General features: G+C 45.1%; 1 protein-coding gene across 3 annotated transcripts in view; it reads right to left on the reverse strand.

Moving 5' to 3' along the window:
* Positions 1–23374, reverse strand: part of LOC121547568 (protein tweety homolog 2-like) — a 128023-nt gene that overhangs the window by 54904 nt on the left and 49745 nt on the right. For all 3 annotated transcript variants that reach the window (XM_041858907.1, XM_041858906.1, XM_041858908.1), the window contains exon 2: positions 22295–22467. In XM_041858907.1, the coding sequence (XP_041714841.1) occupies positions 22295–22467 (173 nt within the window). The remainder of the gene's footprint in view (positions 1–22294; positions 22468–23374) is intronic.

Consider the following 23374-nt stretch of genomic DNA (forward strand, 5'->3'; position numbering starts at 1 on the left):
TCAGGACAGCGATTACTCATCTCGTATTGGACGAAGATTTTTTCTTCAACGAGTCGGACACGAAGGATATTCTACGAAGGACACCCGACAAGGCCCAAATACTCGTCATTCGCACGAGAAAGAGACGGAGATATCGTGGATGTAGGTCGGGGTGCCTTGTAAGGATCCGATGGCGAGCGAGTAAACTGCCTCTTCCATCAATCCTATTAGCCAATGTTCAATCATTTGAAAACAAATTGGATGACCTAAGACTAAGGTTATCCTACCAACGAAACATTAAAAACTGTAATATCATGACGACATGGATAACATACAGCTAGCGGGCTATACGCTACATCGGCAGGATAGAACGGCTGACTCCGGTAAGACAAAGGGTGGCGGTCTGTGTATATTTGTAAACAACAGCTGGTGCATAAAATCTAATACTAAGGAAGATTTGCCATGGGTCCTCAGATCCTCAAAACGTTCTACAGCTGCACCATCGAGAGCATCCTGACTGGTTGCATCACCGCCTGGTATGGCAACTGCTCGGCCTCCGACCGCAAGGCACTACAGAGGGTAGTGCGTACGGCCCAGTACATCACTGGGGCCAAGCTTCCTGCCATCCAGGACCTCTATACCAGGCGGTGTCAGAGGAAGGCCCTAAAAATTACTAAAGACTCCAGCCCTAGACTGTTCTCTCTGCTACCGCAGAGCACCTAGTCTAGGTCCAAAAAGCTTCTTAACAGTGTCTACCCCCAAGCCATAAGAGTGCTGAACAGCTAATCAAATGGCTACCCAGATTATTTGCATTGACCCCCCCGCCCCTTTTTTTACGCTGATGCTATTCGCTGTTTATTATCTATGCATAGTCACTTTACCCCTACCTACATGTCAGTGGAGGCTGCTGAGGGGAGGACGGCTCATACTAATGGCTGGTATGGAGTAAATGGAATGGCATCAAACACATGGAAACCATGCGTTTGATTTATTTGATCCCATTCAACTCATTCTGGTCCAGCCATTACCATGAGCCCGTTCTCCCCAATTAAGGTGCCACCAACCTCCTGTGCTACATGTACATATTACCTCAATTACATTGACTAACCTGTACCCCCTGTATAGCCTCGTTATTGTTATTCTATTAACTTTTTTAAATTTTTACTTTAGTTTATTTAGTAAATATTTTCTTAACTCATATTTTTCTTAAAACTGCATTGTTGGTTAAGGGCTTGTAAGTAAGCATTTCACGGTGACAAATAACATTTGATTTGATATGATTTGTTGTAACTGTACTTGGACAGCTCTGGTGTTATTGGTATAAGACCAGATCAGACCTGGGTTCAAGTAGTAATTGTTTGGCAGTCCATCTGACACTCCAGCCAGGCTCAATAAAACACTCTGTAATTCAAAGAAAACTAATACTATTTGAACCCAGGTCTGGTCCAGATGTCCTCAGTGTCATCCACAGCCTCCATGCAGGGCCAGCTATGTGGGGCTAATTGGACAGCGTCTGTGTGCTAATGATGGGAGGCAGAGCCAGATAGGACAGGACCCAGTACTACACAGAGCCAGGCAGGACAGGACCCAGTACTACACAGAGCCAGATAGGACAGGACCCAGTACTACACAGAGCCAGGCAGGACAGGACCCAGTACTACACAGAGCCAGCACTACACATACCCACAACTACCAGCCAGCTGCTACATGTGGCGTCACAGACGACAATTACAGTACGTCACAACAGATCAGCAGCTAGCATGTGCCAAACATCATCAGATACTGTAGTAAGGAGAGAAGAGAAAGAGGGAGGGATGGAGGGAGGGAAGGAGAGGAGGAGGGAGAGAGAGAGAGATCAGCGCCACAGGTAACTTCCACAAAGCTGTGAACGATCTGAGAGACAAGGCAAGAAGGAAAATGCCATCAAAAGGAACATAAAATTCAACATACCAATTAGGACCTGGTTAAAAATACTTGAATCAGTTATAGAACCCATTGCCCTTTATGGTTGTGACATCTGGGGTCCGCTCACCAACCAATAATTCACAAAATGGGACAAAGACCAAATTGAGACTGCATTCAGAATTCTTCAAAAAATATCCTCTGTGTACAACATAAAACACAAAATAATACATGCAGAGCAGAATTAGGCCGATACACGCTAATTATTAAAATCCAGAAAAGAGCCAATAAATTCTACAACCACCTAAAAGGAAGCGATTCCCAAACCTTCCATAACAAAGCCTTCACCTACAGAGAGATGAACCTGGAGAAGAGTCCCCTAAGAAAGCTGGTCCGTGGGCTCTGTTCACAAACACAAACAGATCCCACAAAGCCCCAGGACAGCAACACAATTAGACCCAACCAAATCATGAGAAAACTAAAAGATAATTACTTGACACATTGGAAAGAATTAACAAAAAAACAGAGCAAACTAGAATGCTATTTGGCCCTAAACAGAGAGTACACAGTGGCAGAATACCTGACCACTGTGACCAACCCAAACTTAAGGAAAGATTTGACTATGTACAGACTCAGTGAGCATAGCCTTGCTACTGAGAAAGGCCACCGTAGGCAGACCTGGCTCTCAAGAGAAGACAAGCTATGTGCACACTGCCCACAAAATGAGGTGGAAACTGAGCTGCACTTCCTAGCCTCCTGCCAAATGTATGACCATATTAGAGACACATACAGTGGGGAAAAAAAGTATTTAGTCAGCCACCAATTGTGCAAGTTCTCCCACTTAAAAAGATAAGAGAGGCCTGTAATTTTCATCATATGTACACGTCAACTATGACAGACAAAATGAGAAAAAATAATCCAGAAAATCACATTGTAGGATTTTTTATGAATTTATTTGCAAATTATGGTGGAAAATAAGTATTTGGTCAACTTCAAACAAGCAAGATTTCTGGCTCTCACAGACCTGTAACTTCTTCTTTAAGAGGCTCCTCTGTCCTCCACTCGTTACCTGTATTAATGGCACCTGTTTGAACTTGTTATCAGTATAAAAGACACCTGTACACAACCTCAAACAGTCACACTCCAAACTCCACTATGGCCAAGACCAAAGAGCTGTCAAAGGACACCAGAAACAAAATTGTAGACCTGCACCAGGCTGGGAAGACTGAATCTGCAATAGGTAAGCAGCTTGGTTTGAAAAAATCTACTGTGGGAGCAATTATTAAGAAATGGAAGACATACAAGACCACTGATAATCTCCCTCGATCTGGGGCTCCACGCAAGATCTCACCCCGTGGGGTCAAAATGATCACAAGAACGGTGAGCAAAAATCCCAGAACCACACGGGGGGACCTAGTGAATGACCTGCAGAGAGCTGGGACCAAAGTAACAAAGCCTACCATCAGTAACACACTACGCCGCCAGTGACTCAAATCCTGCAGTGTCAGACGTGTCCCCCTGCTTAAGCCAGTACATGTCCAGGCCCGTCTGAAGTTTGCTAGAGTGCATTTGGATGATTAAGAAGAGGATTGGGAGAATGTCATATGGTCAGATGAAACCAAAATATAACTTTTTGGTAAAAACTCAACTCGTTGTGTTTGGAGGACAAAGAATGCTGAGTTGCATCCAAAGAACACCATACCTACTGTGAAGCATGGGGGTGGAAACATCATGCTTTGGGGCTGTTTTTCTGCAAAGGGACCAGGACGACTGATCCGTGTAAAGGAAAGAATGAATGGGGCCATGTATCGTGAGATTTTGAGTGAAAACCTCCTTCCATCAGCAAGGGCATTGAAGATGACACGTGGCTGGGTCTTTCAGCATGACAATGATCCCAAACACACCGCCGGGCAACGAAGGAGTGGCTTCGTAAGAAGCATTTCAAGGTCCTGGAGTGGCCTAGCCAGTCTCCAGATCTCAATCCCATAGAAAATCTTTGGAGGGAGTTTAAAGTCTGTGTTGCCCAGCGACAGCCCCAAAACATCACTGCTCTAGAGGAGATCTGCATGGAGGAATGGGCCAAAATACCAGCAACAGTGTGTGAAAACCTTGTGAAGACTTACAGAAAACGTTTGACCTGTGTCATTGCCAACAAAGGGTATATAACAAAGTATTGAGAAACTTTTGTTATTGACCAAATACTTATTTTCCACCATCATTTGCAAATAAATTCATTAAAAATCCTACAATTTGATTTTCTGGAAAAAAAATTCTCATTTTGTCTGTCATAGTTGACGTGTACCTATGATTAAAATTACAGGCCTCTCTCATCTTTTTAAGTGGGAGAACTTGCACAATTGGTGGCTGACTAAATACTTTTTTTCCCCACTGTACTTCCCTCAGATTACACAGACCCACAAAGAATTCGAAAACAAATCAAATTTTGATAAACTCCCATATATATTGGGTGAAATCCAGCAATATTTGTGACCTGTTGCCACAAGAAAAGGGCAACCAGTGAAGAACAAACACCATTGTAAATACAACCCATATTTATGTTTATTTATTTTCCCTTTTGTACTTTAACTATTTGCACATCGTTACAACACTGTATATATACATAATGACATTTGAAATGTCTCTATTCCTTTGGAACTTTTGTGAGTGTAATGTTTACTGTTCATTTTTATTGTTTATTTCACTTTTGTTTATAATATATTTCACTTGCTTTGGCAATGTAAATATATGTTTCCCATGCCAATAAAGCCACTTAAATTGAAATTGAATTGAAATTGAAATTGAAAGAGAGAGTGGGGGAGACCTTCATTAATGGTCTGCTGCTTTTTCGATTGCAACACCAGTGTTACACTAGTGTATACACCCTTATGTTATACTAGGGAAATTGTGTTTCCGTAGCTAGGGCTGACAGTAAAGAGCAGAACCAACAGCCTCTGCATAATCAAAACAGTTGGTTTGTGAGAAGGTGTTAACCATCGAAGGTGTACACCCATGTTCACAGTTAGCCATTGTTATGTAAATGCTGCCCGAATAGCCCCAGCGGCCTTGCCTTGGCCTCAAGTCAGAGCAGGTACACTGAGGTCAAGGCCCAGTGAGTCCCAGGAGCCGGGCCGTGGAGGTGGAAACACAAAGGTCTGAGGCTTTTTGGGTAAAACATCAGGGTAAATCCTCATGGAAATGCACCATGATACTCTTTCTCTGAGGTCTAGTTAGCAGTTACAGTACGTCACTACCATCAGACTATCACTACCATCAACTGTTTAATACGTCATAATAAAAGTGTAATGCGATCACAGTTACACAGTTACACAAAGTTACATGTGAAAATAGAGAACTAGTCTGTCTACACTTTAAATCTCCCCCAGACACAAAGGGTCAATGTAATGGGATTAGTATCTATCCGCTACCCCACTACAGTTTCAAAAGAAAAGGAGCACCAATGACACTCTCTAGAGACATCTATCTCATTTCACACAGGCATTGAAGGAGACAACAAACCAGGATCTGGCCACTGTAATAACATTACGAAAGACTCCATCTATAGACACCACAGAGCCGAAGACATTCCACAACCCGGAGACCCAACAATAAATATCACATTAGCTACTAGCTGCTAGGAGACTTAAATACTACGAGAATAGACGGATCAATTGCTGTTTGTTTGGATGCATCTCAAATTGTACCCTATTCCCTATACAGTGCACTATTTCTGACCAGAGCCCTGGTCAAAAGTAGTGCACTATATAGGGAATAGGGTGCCATTTGGGGGGGACACTTTTATCACATTTGGAAAAGAGGCTTAGCGAATCAGACAGCATGATACAGACGACTCAATGCAGCGTCATCCTCATCAGAGGAAAAAACACCCTCATGTGTTTGACATTGAAGTATGTGATATTATAAAAAAAGACTAACTGAAGCAACATTTCCTTTCATGGAGGTCAGAAAAGGTTGCCTTTCATGTCTTCATTGATATCTGTTGAGACAGTCTTTTTGATGTTGAAAAGTCTTCTTATGAGCGAAACTAACATATTCAGCCTTTTGGGTAAAAAATATATTCCTTTGGGACATCCCTGGTTTAATATGTTGGGACACAAGAGCTTAAAGGCACTTATCCTACCTTGTACAGGCCAGGGGTGATGGCTTGCATGCACCATCCCAAAATAATAATAATAATAACTTAATTAAATGTTAAAAAGAGAGGGAGTGGTACAGTTGACCCACTCTCCATTTTAGGCAACAGGCTTAAATAATGGCGTCAAATGTAATGAAGATTTAAGTGTTTTTTAACTCAGTGTCTTCTGACTGCAGAAAAGTTGATGGGACAAAGCAGGATATCTTAGTAGAGAGAAATCACTGAGTAAATGTGTCAGATAACACACTTAACAGTGAACAATTAGGGTATAACTGTTCAGCCTTAAAGGGATAATCCACCCCCAGAAATAAAATCATGAAACTCCTGTCAATTTGGTGAAAGAATATGTTCTATCAGTGGGTAAAATAAAACATTTCCCCATGATTTAACTTCTAAGTGGTCCGTCTGTGAAAATCAAGAAATCGTGTAGGAACGCATCATAGCTACATCATTCTCGTCACTGGAGATAGGCAATAACACACTATCACATTTCATAACGCTTTTAAAACAATGACCTGCACTCCAGATCACCAAATCAGCCAATATAGGTATGGGCATACTTGTCTAGAACACATCAATCCATTTATATCATCATGACAAAGTATATATTTCGCTTAGGTGTGCTCAATCTAAACAGTTTACCAAATTATTCAACCCTGTTTCTCCTTCAAGTACCATGTCGCAATAGGGCCTGTGTCTGTGGGAAACAGAGATATTACAGAAAGGAGGAGATAGGGATCCCATTGGGAAATGAATGCAGAAATGCCTAACCCATATGTGTAAGGGTTGTTGTGAGGTGTGACCCAGGTGCGGTGCAGGATATACAGTAGGCAGTAGGTAGAGATGGTGAAAAAAGTATCTTTACTGGTGGTCCCGAAGCCAGAATACAAAATAACAGACTTATCACGATAAAAGAAAGGCGGAGCAAATAAGTCTCCAAAAACTGTCTGACAGCCAAAATACGAAATACTACCTACGACTGAAACAAATAACGAAACACGGAGAACACTTCTAAAGTACCTGCACATAGGTCTCCGATCAGACACTGAGTAGTACTGCTGGACATAGAGAAACTAACAGAGAAAACTGAGCAAGGGAACACAGGGAAGTGAGGGCATAAATACACAGGTGAACAGGTAGACACAGGTGGCACCAATAGGATACTGATTATTCCAGACTGTGAGTGAGGAGATGCCTAAGGTTGTCAGAGGATGACACCTAGTGGGTCGCTCCGGAACTGCAACCCCCTCCTGTAACAGTGCCCCCCCCCCCTCAGCGACTGATGTGGGACTGACGGGACTGCTGCCTCCTCCTCTTGCTCTGGGAATAGGGAGGGGTTGGTACCCGTATTGGCACTGGAAGTGGGACAGGCCGGTGGACGAGCAGAGAAGGATGTTGTGGGCGTATTCCGCCCACGCCAGTCGCTGACTCCACGTAGCTGGGTTGCTGGAGGCGTAGCACCACAGCACCCCTTCCAGATCCTGGTTGACGCACTCCGTCTGCCCGTTTGACTGGGGAAGGAAGCTGGAAGACAAGCTGACGGAGGCGCAGAGGCAGGTGGCGAACGCCTTCCAGAACCTGGAGGCGAACTGAGTGCCCCGATCCGACACCACATCTTGGGGAAGGCAGTGGACCCGGAAAAAGTGCTGTACCACAAACTTAGCCGTCTCCTGGGCCAACGGGAGTTTGGGAATGGGAATGGGAATGAATTGGGAAGCCTTCGAGAACCGGTCCACAACGACCAGGATGACTGTGTATCCATCAGAGGGGGATAGGGAGGAAATTAAATCCAGAGAGATGTGGGTTCAGGGACGCTTGGGGATAGGCAGGGGTCGGAGCAGCCCTGCCGCGGGCTGACGTGAGCTCTTCATGCGTGCGCACACTGGGCAAGCAGCCACGAAGGAGCGCGTATCCCCCCTCCAACGTCCTGGCGCCCCCCGGATGGCTGATGAGGTCGGACGCGTGCGCCCACTGAAGCAGTCGCAAGCGCGCAGCCTTGGGTACGTACATCCTCCCCGATGGACCTCCGCCCGGATCGGGCTCCCGCTGTAGCGCTGCTCTGACCATCTTATCGATTCCCCACGAAACTGGTGCAGCAATCAGGGCGTTGGGGACAATGGGTTCGTCCCTCTCCACCAGGTCCACGGGGTCGAACTGCCGGGAGAGCGCGTCATGCTTGGTGTTCTTCGACCCCGGACGGTATGAGATGGTGAACCGGAACCTGGTGTAGAACAACGCCCACTTGGCCTCGCGCAAGTTGAGGCTCTTCGCCCCCTGAATGTAGGCTATGCTCTTATGGTCCATCCATATGACGAATGGATGGGTGGCCCCCTCTAGCCAATGCATCCACTCCCCCAGGGCGAGCTTGACCGCCAGCAACTCACGATTCCCCACGTCGTAATTCCGCTCCGCTGGGGACAGCTGACGGGAGAAAAACGCGCAGGGGTGAGGAACCGCTGGGAAAGGATTACTCCTATCGCAACGTCTGAAGTATCCACCTCCACAATGAACGGCAGGGACGGATCAGAATGCCCTAGGACCAGGGCCGATGTAAAGCGCTGCTTAAGCGCATCAAATGCGTTCCCCGCTCCCGGGGTACAAGCGAAGGAACACATGCTCTTCTGGGTAAGGGCTGTCATGGGAGCGGCTAGGGAGCTAAAATTGCAAATAAATCGGCTATAAAAATTTGCAAACCCTAAAAACCACTGTAGTTGCTTGAGGGATGAGGGCTAGGGCTAAATGACTGCCTCGCCTGGTTCACCAACTACTTCTCAGATAGAGTTCAATGTGTCAAATCGGAGGGCCTGTTGTCTGGACCTCTGGCAGTCTCTATGGGGGTGCCACAGGGTTCAATTCTCGGGCCGACTCTATTCTCTGTGTATATCAATGATGTCGCTCTTGCTGCTGGTGATCCACCTCTACGCAGACGACACCATTTTGTATACATCTGGCCCTTCATTGGACACTGTGTTAACAAACCTCCAAACGAGCTTCAATGCCATACAACACTCCTTCCGTAGCCTCCAACTGCTCTTAAACGCTAGTAAAACTAAATGCATGCTCTTCAATCGAACGCTGCTTGCACCCGCCCGACTAGGATCACTACTCTCGACGGGTCTGACTTAGAATATGTGGACAACTACAAATACCTAGGTGTCTGGTTAGACCGTAAACTCTCCTTCCAGACTCACATTAAGCATCTCCAATCCAAAGTTAAATCTAGAATCTGCTTCCTATTTCACAACAAAGCCTCCTTCACTCATGTTGCCAAACATGCCCTCGTAAAACTGACTATCCTACCGATCCTTGACTTCGGCGATGTCATTTACAAAATAGCCTCCAACACTCTACTCAGCAAATTGGATGTAGTCTATCACAGTGCCATCCGTTTTGTCACCAAAGCCCCATATACTACCCACCATTGTGACCTGTACGCTCTCGTTGGCTGGCACTCACTACATATTAGTCGCCAAACCCACTGGCTCCAGGTCATCTATAAATCTCTGCTAGGCAAATCCCCGCCATATCTTAGCTCATTGGTCACCATAGCAACACCCACCCGTAGTATGCGCTCCAGCAGGTATATCTCACTGGTCATCCCCAAAGCCAACACCTCCTTTGGCCGCCATTCCTTCCAGTTCTCTGCTGCTAATGACTGGAACAAACTGCAAAAATCTCTGAAGCTGGAGACTCTTATCTCCCTCACTAACTTTAAGCATCAGTTGTCAGAGCAGCTTACCGATCATTAGCCCACCCAACTACCTCATCCCCATATTGTTATTTATTTTGCTCATTTGGACCCCAGTATCTCTATTTGCACATCTTCTGCACATCTATCACTCCAGTGTTAATACTACATTGTAATAACTTACCTCCATAACTTACTACATTTGCACACACTGTATATAGATTTTCTATTGTGTTATTGACTGTATGTTTTGTTTATCCCATGTGTAACTCTGTGTTGTTGTTGTTTTTATCGCACTGCTTTGCTTTATCTTGGCCAGGTCGCAGTTGTAAATGAGTACTTGTTCTCAACTGGCCTACCTGGTTAAATAAAGGTGAAATAAAATACAATTTTATAAAATCCAGTACCGCGCTGACCTTGGCTGGGTCCATCCGTAGGTCCCCCTGGGTGACGATGAACCCCAGGAAGGAGACTGTCTCTGTGTGTAACATTCACTTCTCTGCCTTGACGTAGAGCTGGTGACGGAGAAGGCGTTGGAGGACCTGCCCGAACGTGCTGCTGGTGTTCACTCATGTCCTTTGAGAATATTAGGATGTCATCCAAATACACGAAGACACTGTAGTCGAGGAGGTCCCGGAGCACGTCATTGACCAATGCCTGGAACATCACAGGCGCGTTGGCTAGACCGAACGGCATGATTTGATACTTGTAATGCCCACTGGGTGCGTTAAAAGCTGTCTTCCACTCGTCCCCCTTCCGAATCCTCACCAGGTTGTAGGCATTGCGTAAGTCCAGCTTGGTGAAGACCCGGGCTCCCTGCAACGACTCGAATGCCGTCGTCATCAGGGGGAGTGGGTAGCAGTTCTTAACCGTGATGTCATTGAGCGCCCAGTAATCAATGCACGGCCACTGCCCAGGTAGAGGGACGGATGTGACCCTCGACGAGTGCCTCGTCGATATACTCCCTCATGGCCAACGTCTCCGGCTGGGACAAGGAAAACAATCACCCTAGTGTGGCAGGAGATCGATAGCGCAGTCGTAAGGCCTGTGAGGAGGTAGGCCCGCACGGCGATGGTCAGCTGGCGGAGATTCTCGATAATCTGCTGCAGGTTGCCAATGCGCTCCGATACTGTGCTGCCTCCGCTGGGTCCATATTAGCTCCGTTTTCTGTAAGGGATGGTGTGAGGTGTGACCCAGGTGCGGTGCAGGATATACAGTAGGCAGTAGAGCCGGAATTCTTCCTGGTTGGTAGGTGATCAAATACTTATGTCATGCAATAAAATGCAAATTAATTACTTAAAAATCATACAATGTGATTTTCTGGATTTTTGTTTTAGATTCCGTCTCTCACAGTTGAAGTGTACCTATGATAAAAAATTACAGACCTCTACATGCTTTGTAAGTAGGAAAACCTGCAAAATCGGCATTGTATCAAATACTTGTTCTCCCCACTGTATGTGTGTGTGTGTTTGCGTGTGCGCGCGTGCGTGTGATGGCTGACGGGAGTGGCCAGCATAAATCAAATCAAATCAAATGTTATTTGTCACATACACGTGTTTAGCAGATGTTATTGCGGGTGTAGCGAAATGCTTGTGCTTCTAGCGCCGACAGTGCAGTAATATCTAACAAGAAATATCTAATAATTTCACAACATATACCCAATACACACAATCTAAGTAAGGAATGGAATTAAGAATATATACATATATGGACGAGCAATGACAGAGCGGCATGGACTAAGATACAGTAGAATATAATAGAATACAGTATATATATATATATATATATATATATATATATATATATATATACAGTGGGGAGAACAAGTATCTGATACAATGCCGATTTTGCAGGTTTTCCAACTTACAAAGCATGTAGAGGTCTGTAATTTTTATCATAGGTACACTTCAACTGTGAGAGACGGAATCTAAAACAAAAATCCAGAAAATCACATTGTATGATTTTTAAGTAATTAATTTGCATTTTATTGCATGACATAAGTATTTGATCACCTACCAACCAGTAAGAATTCCGGCTCTCACAGACCTGTTAGTTTTTCTTTAAGAAGCCCCCTTGTTCTCCACTCATTACCTGTATTAGCTGCACCTGTTTGAACTTACCTGTATAAAAGACACCTCTCCACACACTCAATCAAACGGACTCCAACCTCTCCACAATGGCCAAGACCAGAGAGCTGTGTAAGGACATCAGGGATAAAATTGTAGACCTGCACAAGGCTGGGATGGACTACAGGACAATAGGCAAGCAGCTTGGTGAGAAGGCAACAACTGTTGGCGCAATTATTAGAAAATGGAAGAAGTTCAAGATGACGGTCAATCACCCTCGGTCTGGGGCTCCATGCAAGATCTCACCTCGTGGGGCATCAATGATCATGAGGAAGGTGAGGGATCAGCCCAGAACTACACGGCAGGACCTGGTCAATGACCTGAAGAGAGCTGGGACCACAGTCTCAAAGAAAACCATTAGTAACGCACTACGCTGTCATGGATTAAAATCCTGCAGCGCACGCAAGGTCCCCCTGTTCAAGCCAGCGCATGTCCAGGCCCGTCTGAAGTTTGCCAATGATCATCTGGATGATCCAGAGGAGGAATGGGAGAAAGTATTGTGGTCTGAATAGACAAAAATAGAGCTTTTTGGTATAAACTCCACTCGCCGTGTTTGGAGGAAGAAGAAGGATGAGTACAACCCCAAGAACACCATCCCAACTGTGAAACATGGAGGTGGAAACATCATTCTTTGGGGATGCTTTTCTGCAAAGGGGACAGGACGACTACACCGTATTGAGGGGAGGATGGATGGGGCCATGTATCGCGAGATCTTGGCCAACAACCTCCTTCCCTCAGTAAAGCATTGAAGATGGGTCGTGGCTGGGTCTTCCAGCATGACAACGACCCGAAACACACAGCTAGGGCAACTAAGGAGTGGCTCCGTAAGAAGCATCTCAAGGTCCTGGAGTGGCCTAGCCAGTCTCCAGACCTGAACCCAATAGAAAATCTTTGGAGGGAGCTGAATGTCCGTATTGCCCAGCGACAGCCCCCGAAACCTGAAGGATCTGGAGAAGGTCTGTATGGAGGAGTGGGCCAAAATCCCTACTGCAGTGTGTGCAAACCTGGTCAAGACCTACAGGAAACATGATCTCTGTAATTGCAAACAAAGGTTTCTGTACCAAATATTAAGTTCTGCTTTTCTGATGTATCAAATACTTATGTCATGCAATAAAATGCAAATTAATTACTTAAAAAATCATACAATGTGATTTTCTGGATTTTTGATTTTAGATTCCGTCTCTCACAGTTGAAGTAAACCTATGATAAAAAGTACAGACCTCTACATGCTTTGTAAGTAGGAAAACCTGCAAAATCGGCAGTGTATCAAATACTTGTTCTCCCCACTGTATGTATATATATATATATATATATATATATATATATATATATATATATATATATATATATATATTACAGTTGATGTCAGAAGTTTACATACACCTTAGCCAAATACATTTCAACTCAGTTTTTCACAATTCCTGACATTTAATCCTAGTAAATATTCCCTGTCTTAGGTCAGTTAGGATCACCACTTTATTTTAAGAATGTGAAATGTCAGAATAATACTAGAGAGTGATTTATTTCAGCTTTTATTTCTTTCATCACATTACCAGTGGGTCAGAAGTTTACATACACTCAATTAGTATTTGGTAGCATTGCCTTTAAATTGTTTAACTTGGGTCAAATGTTTCGGGTAGCCTTCCACAAGCTTCCCACAATAAGTTGGGTGAATTTTGGCCCATTCCTCCTGACAGAGCTGGTGTAACTGAGTCAGGTTTGTAGGCCTCCTTGCTCGCACATGCTTTTTCAGTTCTGCCCACACATTTTCTATAGGATTGAGGTCAGGGCTTTATGATGGCCACTCCAATACCTTACTTTGTTGTCCTTAAGCCATTTTGCCACAACTTTGAAAGTATGCTTGGGGTCATTGTCCATTTGGAAGACCCATTTGCGACCAAGCTTTAACTTTCTGACTGATGTCTTGAGATGTTGCTTCAATATATCCACATAATTTTCCTTCCTCATGATGCCATCTATTTTGTGAAGTGCACCAGTCCCTGTTGCAGCAAAGCATGATGCTGCCACCCCCGTGCTTCACGGTTGGGATGGTGTTCTTCGGCTTGCAAGCATCCCCCTTTTTCCTCCAAACATAACGATGGTCATTATGGCCAAACAGTTCTATTTTTGTTTCATCAGACCAGAGCACATTTCTCCAAAAAGTACAATCTCTGTCCCCATGTGCAGTTGCAAACCGTAGTCTGGCTTTTTTATGGCGGTTTTGGAGCAGTGGCTTTTTCCTTGATGAGCTGTCTCTAGGAGACAGACCGCTCAGGAAAGAGGCAGCGTTATGACGGCTGCGTGGTCCCATGGTGTTCATACTTGCGTACTATTGTTTGTACAGATGAACGTGGTACCTTCAGGCGTTTGGTTCATCCTTGGGAGCAATTTCCAGACTTGTGGAGGTCTACAATTTATTTTCTGAGGTCTTAGCTGATTTCTTTTGATTTTCCCATGATGTCAAGCAAAGAGGCACTGAGTTTGAAGGTAGGCCTTGAAATACATCCACAGGTACACCTCCAATAGGCTAATTGACATCATTTGAGTCAATCAGAAGCTTCTAAAGCCATAACATTTTCTGGAATTTTCCAAGCTGTTTGAAGGCACAGTCAACTTAGTGTATATAAGCTTCAGACCCACTGGAATTGTGATACAGGGAATTACAAGTGAAATAATCTGTCTGTAAACAATTGTTGGAAAAATTACTTGTGTCATGCACAAAGTGTATGTCCTAACCGACTTGCCAAAACTATAGTTTGTTAACAAGAAATGTGTAGAGTGGTTGAAAAACGAGTTTTAATTACTCCATCCTAAGTGTATGTAAACTTCCGACTTCAACTGTGTGTGTGTGTGTGTGTGTGTCATTTATTTATTTATTTATATATATTAGTACCAGTACCAGTCAAAGGTTACACACCTACTCATTCAAGGGTTTTCTTAATTTTTTTTACTATTTTCTACATTGTAGAATAATAGTGAAGACATCAAAACTATGAAATAACACATGGAATCATGTAGTAACCAAAAAAGTGTTCATGAGGACCGCCACAGGAAAGGAAGACCCAGAGTTACCTCTGCTGCAGAGGATAAGTTCATTAGAGTTAATTGCACCTCAGAAATTGCAGCCCAAATAAATTCTTCACAGAGTTCAAGTAACAGACACAGAGGAGACTGTGTGAATCAGGCCTTCATGGTCGAATTGCTGCAAAGAAATCACTACTAAAGGACACCAATAATAAGAAGAGACTTGCTTGGGCCAAGAAACACGAGCAATGGACATTAGACCGGTGGAAATCTGTCCTTTGGTCTGATGAGTCCAAATTTGAGATTTTTTGGTTACTACGTGATTCCATATGTGTTATTTTATAGTTTTGATGTCTTCACTATTATTCTACAATGTAGAAAATAGTAACAAATAAAGAAAAACCCTTGAATGAGTAGGTGTGTCCAAACTTTTGACTGGTACTGTTTATTAGTTAGGCCTACTCTCCAATCCTCTTAGGCAGGATTTGTGTTGTATAGTACCCTAGCTGGGGGTAGTCTATTGGTGGTAGCACTGTGCCAAATAAACAACAATGTCCCTTTAATCATTTCAGATGGAATTGAGAACCATTATAAACAGACTAGGTTGTGTAGTTCAGTCAGCTGAATCATCTTTTTTGCTGAGGTAGTCCCTGTAGCTCAGTTGTAGAGCATGGCGCTTGCAACGCCAGGGTTGTGGGTTCGTTTCCCATGGGGGGCCAGTATGAAAAATGTATGCACTCACTAACTGTAAATCGCTCTAGATAAGAGCGTCTGCTAAATGACAAAAAAAAAAAAGTAAAGCACCTGAGGGGTGTACTACAAAACAGGATCAAGGTGGTAGCCAGCTAACTTGCCTGAATATTCGGAAATACATTTTGCATTTTTAGAAAGATAAGCTTGAAATGGGCATGGTCTAATTGACTCAACAACCAAACACATTTATGTTTAGCTTTCTTAATGAAGCAGAAAATCAACTGTTATTTCTGGTTGTTTATCAAAGTTAACTGGCTAACTCATTGATCTTGGTTTGTAGTCTCTCCCTCAGGAGAGCGTTCAAGGCTGTCCAATATCCCCATCTATGGGTCAAATCAAATCAAATCAAATCAAATTTTATTGGTCACATGCGCCGAATACAACAGGTGCAGACATTGCAGTGAAATGCTTACTTACAGCCCTTAACCAACAGTGCATTTATTTTAAACAAAAAAAGTAAGAATAAAACAACAACAACAAAAAAGTGTTGAGAAAAAAAGAGCAGAAGTAAAATAAAGTGACAGTAAGGAGGCTATATATACAGTAAAATAAAGTGACAGTAGGGAGGCTATATATACAGGGGGGTACCGTTGCAGAGTCAATGTGCGGGGGCACCGGCTAGTTGAGGTAGTTGAGGTAATATGTACATGTGGGTAGAGTTAAAGTGACTATGCATAAATACTTAACAGAGTAGCAGCAGCGTAAAAGGATGGGGTGGGGGGCAGTGCAAATAGTCCGGGTAGCCATGATTAGCTGTTCAGGAGTCTTATGGCTTGGGGGTAGAAGCTGTTGAGAAGTCTTTTGGACCTAGACTTGGCACTCCGGTACCGCTTGCCGTGCGTGTAGCAGAGAGAACAGTCTATGACTAGGGTGGCTGGAGTCTTTGACAATTTTGAGGGCCTTCCTCTGACACCGCCTGGTATAGAGGTCCTGGATGGCAGGGAGCTTTGCCCCAGTGATGTACTGGGCCGTACGCACTACCCTCTGTAGTGCCTTGCGGTCAGAGGCCAAGCAGTTGCCATACCAGGCGGTGATGCAACCAGTCAGGATGCTCTCGATGGTGCAGCTGTAGAATTTTTTGAGGATCTGAGGACCCATGCCAATCTTTTTAGTCTCCTGAGGGGGAATAGGCTTTGTCGTGCCCTCTTCACGACTGTCTTGGTGTGTTTGGACCATGATAGTTCGTTGGTGATGTGGACACCAAGGAACTTGAAGCTCTCAACCTGTTCCACTACAGCCCCGTCGATGAGAATGGGGGCGTGCTCAGTCCTCTTTTTTTTCCTGTAGTCCACAATCATCTCCTTTGTCTTGGTCACGTTGAGGAGAGGTTGTTGTCCTGGCACCACACGGCCAGATCTCTGACCTCCTCCCATAGGCTGTCTCATCGTTGTCGGTGATCAGGCCTACCACTGTTGTGTCGTCGGCAAACTTAATGATGGTGTTGGAGTCGTGCCTGGCCATGCAGTCATGGGTGAACAGAGAGTACAGGAGGGGACTGAGCACGCACCCTGAGGGGCCCCCGTGTTGAGGATCAGTGTGGCAGATGTGTTGTTACCTACCCTTACCACCTGGGGCGGCCCGTCAGGAAGTCCAGGATCCAGTTGCAGAGGGAGGTGTTTAGTCCCAGGATCCTTAGCTTAGTGATGAGCTTAGAGGGCACTATGGTGTTGAATGCTGAGCTGTAGTCAATGAATAGCATTCTCACGTAGGTGTTCCTCTTGTCCAGGTGGGAAAGGGCAGTGTGGAGTGCGATAGAGATTGCATCATCTGTGGATCTGTTGGGGCGGTATGCAAATTGGAGTGGGTCTAGGGTTTCTGGGATTATGCTGTTGATGTGAGCCATGACCAGTCTTTCAAAGCACTTCATGGCTACAGACGTCAGTGCTACGGGTCGGTAGTCATTTAGGCAGGTTATCTTAGAGTTCTTGGGCACGGGGACTATGGGTGTAAATTCATAGGGTGTAAACACAAACCTTTCTCACACTCTTGGCCAACACAGAGGAGTGGTTTGTATTTCAATTTTTATTTGTCACATACACGTGTTTAGCAGATGTTATTGCGGGTGTAGCGAAATGCTTGTGCTTCTAGCTCCGACAATGCAGTAATATCTAACAAGTAATATCTAACAATTTCACAACATATACCCAATACACACAAATCTAGTAAGGAATGGAATTTAAGAATATATACATATATGGACAAGCAATGACAGAGCGGCATGGACTAAGATACAGTAGAATATTATAGAATACAGTATATACATATAAGATGAGTAGTGCAAGATATGTAAACATTATTAAAGTGACTAGTGTTCCATTTCTTAAAGTGGCCAGTGATTTCTAGTCTATGTCTATAGGCAGCAGCCTCTAATGTGCTAGTGATGGCTATTTAACAGTCCAATGGCTTTGAGATAGACGCTGTTTTTCAGTCTCTCGGTCCCAGCTTTGATGCACCTGTACTGGCCTTGCCTTCTGGATGATAGCGGGGTGAACAGGCAGTGTCTCGGGAGGTTGATGTCCTTGATGATCTTTTTGGCCTTCCTGTGACATTGGGTGCTGTAGGCGTCCTGGAGGGCGGGTAGTTTGCCCCTGGTAATGCGTTGCGCAGACTGCACCACCCTCTGGAGAGCCCTGTGGTTGCGGGCGATGCAGTTGCCATACCAGGCGGTGATACAGCCCGACAGGATGCTCTCAATTGTGCATCTGTAAAAGTTTGTGAGAGTTTTAGGTGCCAAACCAAATTTCTTCAGCCTCCTGAGGTTGAAGAGGCTCTCTTGCGCCTTCTTCACCACACTGTCTGTGTGGGTCAACCATTTCAGTTTGTCAGTGATGTGTACGCCAATGAACTTGAAGCTTTCTACCTTCTCCACTGCGGTCCCGTCGATGTGGATAGGGGGGTGCAACCTCTGCTGTTTCCTGAAGTCCACAATCATCTCCTTTGTTTTGTTGACGTTGATTGAGAGGTTATTTTCCTGGCACCACACTCCCAGAGCCCTCACTTCCTCCCTGTAGGCTGTCTCGTCATTGTTGGTAATCAAGTCTACTACTGTTGTGTCGTCTGCAAACTTGATGATTGAGTTGGAGACGTGCTTGGCCACGCAGTCATAGGTGGAGCCCCACCCTCATCAGCGAAGTGGAGGTGTTGTTTCCTACCTTCACCACCTGTCACCAAGTCCAGCACCCAGTTGCACAGGGCGGGGTTCAGACCCAGGGCCTCAAGCTTAATGATGAGCTTGGAGGGTACTATGGTGTTGAATGCTGAGCTATAGTTAATGAACAGCATTCTTCCATTGGTATTCCTCTTGTCCAGATGGGATAGGGCAGTGTGCAGTGTGATGGCGATTGCGTCGTCTGTGGATCTATTGGGGCGGTAAGCAAATTGAAGTGAATCTAGGGTGACAGGTAAGGTGGAGGTGATATGATCCTTGACTAGTCTCTGAAAGCACTTCATTATGACAGAGGTGAGTGCTACGGGGCGATAGTCGTTTAGTTCAGTTACCTTTGCTTTCTTGGGTACAGGAACAATGGTGGCCATCTTGAAGCATGTGGGGACAGCAGACTGGGATAGGGAGAGTTTGAATATGTCCGTAAACACACCAGCCAGCTGGTCTGCGCATGCTCTGAGGACGCGGCTAGGGATGCCATCTGGGCTGGCAGCCTTGCGAGGGTTAACATGCTTAAATGTCTTACTCACGTCGGCCATGGAGAAGGAGAGACCACAGTCCTTGGTAGGCGGCTGCGTCGGTGGCACTGTGTTACCCTAAAAGCGGGGGAAGAAGGTGTTTAGCTTGTCCGGAAGCAAGACGTTGGTGTCGACGATGTGGTTGGTTTTCCTTTTGTAGTCAGTGATTATCTGTAGACCCTGCCACATACGTTTCGTGTCTGAGCCTTTGAATTGCGACTCCACTTTGTCTCTATACTGACGTTTTTCCGGTTTGATTGCCTTGCGGAGTGAAGAGCTACATTGTTTGTATTCTGCCATATTCCCAGTCACCTTGCCATGGTTAAATGCGGTGGTTCGCACTTTCAGTTTTGCGCGAATGCTGCCATCTATCCACAGTTTCTGGTTAGGGTAGGTTTTAATAGTCACAGTTGGCACAACATCTCCTATACACTTCTAGATAAACTCAGTCACCGTTTCTGTTTATTCGTCAAAATTATTTTCGCAAGCTATCCGGAACATATCCCAGTCCGCGCGATCAAAACAATCTTGGAGCATGGATTCTGATTGGTCAGACCAGTGTTGAATAGTCCTTAGCACGGGTACTTCCTGTTTGAGTTTCTGCCTATAAGAAGGGAGGAGCAAAATGGAGTCGTGGTCAGATTTGCCGAAAGGAGGGCGGGGGAGGGACTTGTAAGCATCCCGAAAGTTCGAATAGCAATGGTCGAGGGTTTTAGCTGCGTGAGTACAACAGTCAATATGTTGATAGAATTTCGGCAGCCTAGTCCTCAAATTTGCTTTGTTACAATCCCCAGCTATAATAAATGCAGCCTCAGGATATGTGGTTTCCAGTTTGCATAAAGTCCAGTGAAGTTCTTTGAGGGCCGTCATGGTATCGGCTTGAGGGGGGATATAAACGGCCGTGGCTATAACCGAGGAAAATTCTCTTGGGAGATAATGCGGTCGGCATTTGATTGTGAAGTATTCTAGGTCGGGTGAACAAAAGGACTTGAGTTCCTGTATGTTACTACAATTACACCATGAGACGTTAATCATGAAACACACACCTCAGCCCTTCTGCTTCCCGGAGAGATATTTATTTCTGTCTGCACGATGAACTGAGAACCCATCTACTGTCACGGGAGGTTCCTCCGCCCTCACTGGACATCGAGGGGGCACCGGCGTACTTGGTCCGATCCATCTTGTATTCGAGGTGTCGGGTGGGGGCCCTGCAGTATCTCGTGGAGTGGGAGGGGTACGGTCCGGAGGAACGGTGCTGGGTCCCTAGGAGGGACATCCTCGATCCCTCCATGTTGAGGGATTTCCACCGTAGTCATCCGACTCGCCCTGCTCCGCGTCCTCCTGGCCGTCCCCGGGCGGGGTCGGCGCTGCGGCTGGAGCCGCGCGTCAGGGGGTACTGTCACGAATTCAGCCGAGGCTGCCCCTCCTCCTTGCTCGGGCAGGCTTCGGCGTTCGTCGTCACCGGAGTACTAGCTACTACCGATCCATGTGTCTATGTTCGACTTGTTTTGTCTTTATTGGTCACACCTGTTTCCCATCATGTAGTTATGTCTTCCCTATTTAACCCTCTGTCTCACACTGTGTGTTGTGCGTGTTTGTTCATGTTTTGGTTGTCTTTAGTGTGCGGGTTTGTTTCCTCCCTGCGTGGAGGCTTTGTTCTTGCATTTTACCTACGAGTAAAGTACGCTTTTTGATTAGCTCTGTGTCCTGCGCCTGACTTCGCCTACCGCATTACATTGACGCCTTGACATCTGGCTGGACCGATTTCAACAGAATATCCCGAGAGAGCCATGTTTCCGTGAAACAAAAATATGTTACAGGCCCTGATGTCTCTCTGGAAAGAAACCCTTGCCCTGAGCTCATCAACTTTGTTATCCAAAGACTGAACATTTGCAAGTAATATACTCGGAAGCGGTGGGTGGTGTGCGTGCCTCCTAAGTTGAACCAGCAGGCCGCTCCTAGTGCCTCTCCTCCGCCGGTGATGTTTTGGGTCGGTCTGTGGAATCAGTTCAATTGCCCTGGGGAGAGCGAACAAAGGATCTGCTTCGGGAAAGTCGTATTCCTGGTCGTAATGCTGGTGGTTCTGGTGAGTTACCGCCACTCTGATATCGAATAGTTTTTCCCGGATGTATGTAATGATACAAAACATTTTCTGAGCTAATAATGTAAAAAATAATACATAAAAAAACAAAATACCGCAAAGTTTCCTAAGAGCTAGTCGCGATAACTCAATAAGAGCAGAGCATTGGGCTGAGATGATGACTGTCACGAGATGGAGGACACAGGTGCCCACTCATACAAACAGATTCAATTAGGGCACTTTGTGTGGACGACCATCTCGGCTGAATCCCAAATGACACCCTATTCCCTACATAATGCACTACTTTTGACCAGAGCCCTATAAACCCCTGTCAAAGGTAGTGCACTAAATAGGGAATAGGGTGCCATTTGGGACACCTTATCAGTACAGATCAGATTATGTAACCCACATGCCAAGGGGTTCCCCGCAGGCCCTATTGGCTGACAGATTCTATTAGATAATTCAAGTCTTTGTCAAGTTTTACCACAAAGAGAGTGAGGTAGTGAAAAGTACAGTTTTCTTTGAAGTAGATTTTTGTTTGACTCCTTGTCTTAGATCAAAGGGAATTCACTCAGCGAATGTCATTCTAAGTACTTTCTTTGATATAAAAACATAAATTAATGATGAGGGGAAACAACCCACTGGGCACAGATGTCAGTTCAATGTCTAGTTTTGATTTACATTTGGTTGAAAGTTAGGTGAAAAAAATAAGAAATTCCCTTACGTTGATGACTTTTATTAAACATTTGGAGTGCTGCGGCCGCCTATCTATCCTTTTGTCTGTGGACATGAGGACTATTTTCTCAGGACTATGAGCCCGCACCCTAGTCCCATAACAGACTACCATGACATAGGTGACTGTGCACAGACAGTAGATCATTTAGTAATTGTAATAGTGTCTTTCTCACCAGCTGATGAGTCCAGCGGCGACGGCGGACCAAGTGACACAGCATGAGTTGGGCCTCTTGCTCTCTTCCTCCTCATCTTTCCGACAGCAGCACAGACAGCTCAGGTAGATGGCCAGACAGAGCAGGTTCAGGCCCAGCCCCGTAGCCGCCACACAGCCCAGGAAGATTAACGACTGCAGGGAGAGATGAAGAGAGAGAGAGAGAGAGAGAGAGAGAGAGAGAGAGAGAGAGAGAGAGAGAGAGAGAGAGAGAGAGAGAGAGAGAGATTAAGATAAAGTGAAAGAGAGAGAAAGAGAAAGAGATGGACAGAGCACGAGAGAGATAAAGAAAGAAAAAGCAAGAAAGAGATGGAGAGAGCGAGAGAGACAGATGGGGGATAGAGGAGAGTGAGATAGAGGAAGAGATACAGTATATATATATATATATATATATATATATATATATATATATATATATATATAGAGAGAGAGAGAGAGAGAGAGAGAGAGAGAGAGAGAGAGAGAGAGAGAGAGAGAGAGAGAGAGAGAGATAGGAGAGAGTGAGAAACAGAGGGGAGAGAGGAGGGAGAGAGTGTTAAATAACTGGATATCAGTTGCAATGTCAAAAACAAAAGGTATCCTTAACCTCGGGACTCACTCTGCATGGCAACTCATTTGCTACAGCTATTTTAGATTGAATCTCTTTGCATAGGTACATCAAACACACAGCATCAGCACTGACATCCATCACTCTCTGATCCTTTGAGGATCCAGATAAAGATTGAATGAAGCTTGGATGACACAGTCAGAGAAGGAGGAAAGTAAAGTATTCTGCATAAATGGCACATCATTTCAATGTGTGAATTATGAATGTGTGTAGATAAGAGCTAGAGGAGATGTAAAAAGGAGGAGAGATATAGTCATGAGAATGTGAGAGGAGATTAGAGGAGGGGAGAGGAGAGGGGAAAGGAGGAGAGCAGATGAGAGGGGAGGTGAGTAGAGAGGAGAAGAGAAGAGAGAAGAGGATCCCTTCTTCCTTCAGTTCCATCTGGGGAGCAGGTGCTTCCTCATACCCCTCTCTTATCCCCCCATCCCTCCTTCC

Source organism: Coregonus clupeaformis, chromosome 31 (assembly GCF_020615455.1).
Source record: "Coregonus clupeaformis isolate EN_2021a chromosome 31, ASM2061545v1, whole genome shotgun sequence".
Lineage (NCBI taxonomy): Eukaryota > Metazoa > Chordata > Actinopteri > Salmoniformes > Salmonidae > Coregonus > Coregonus clupeaformis.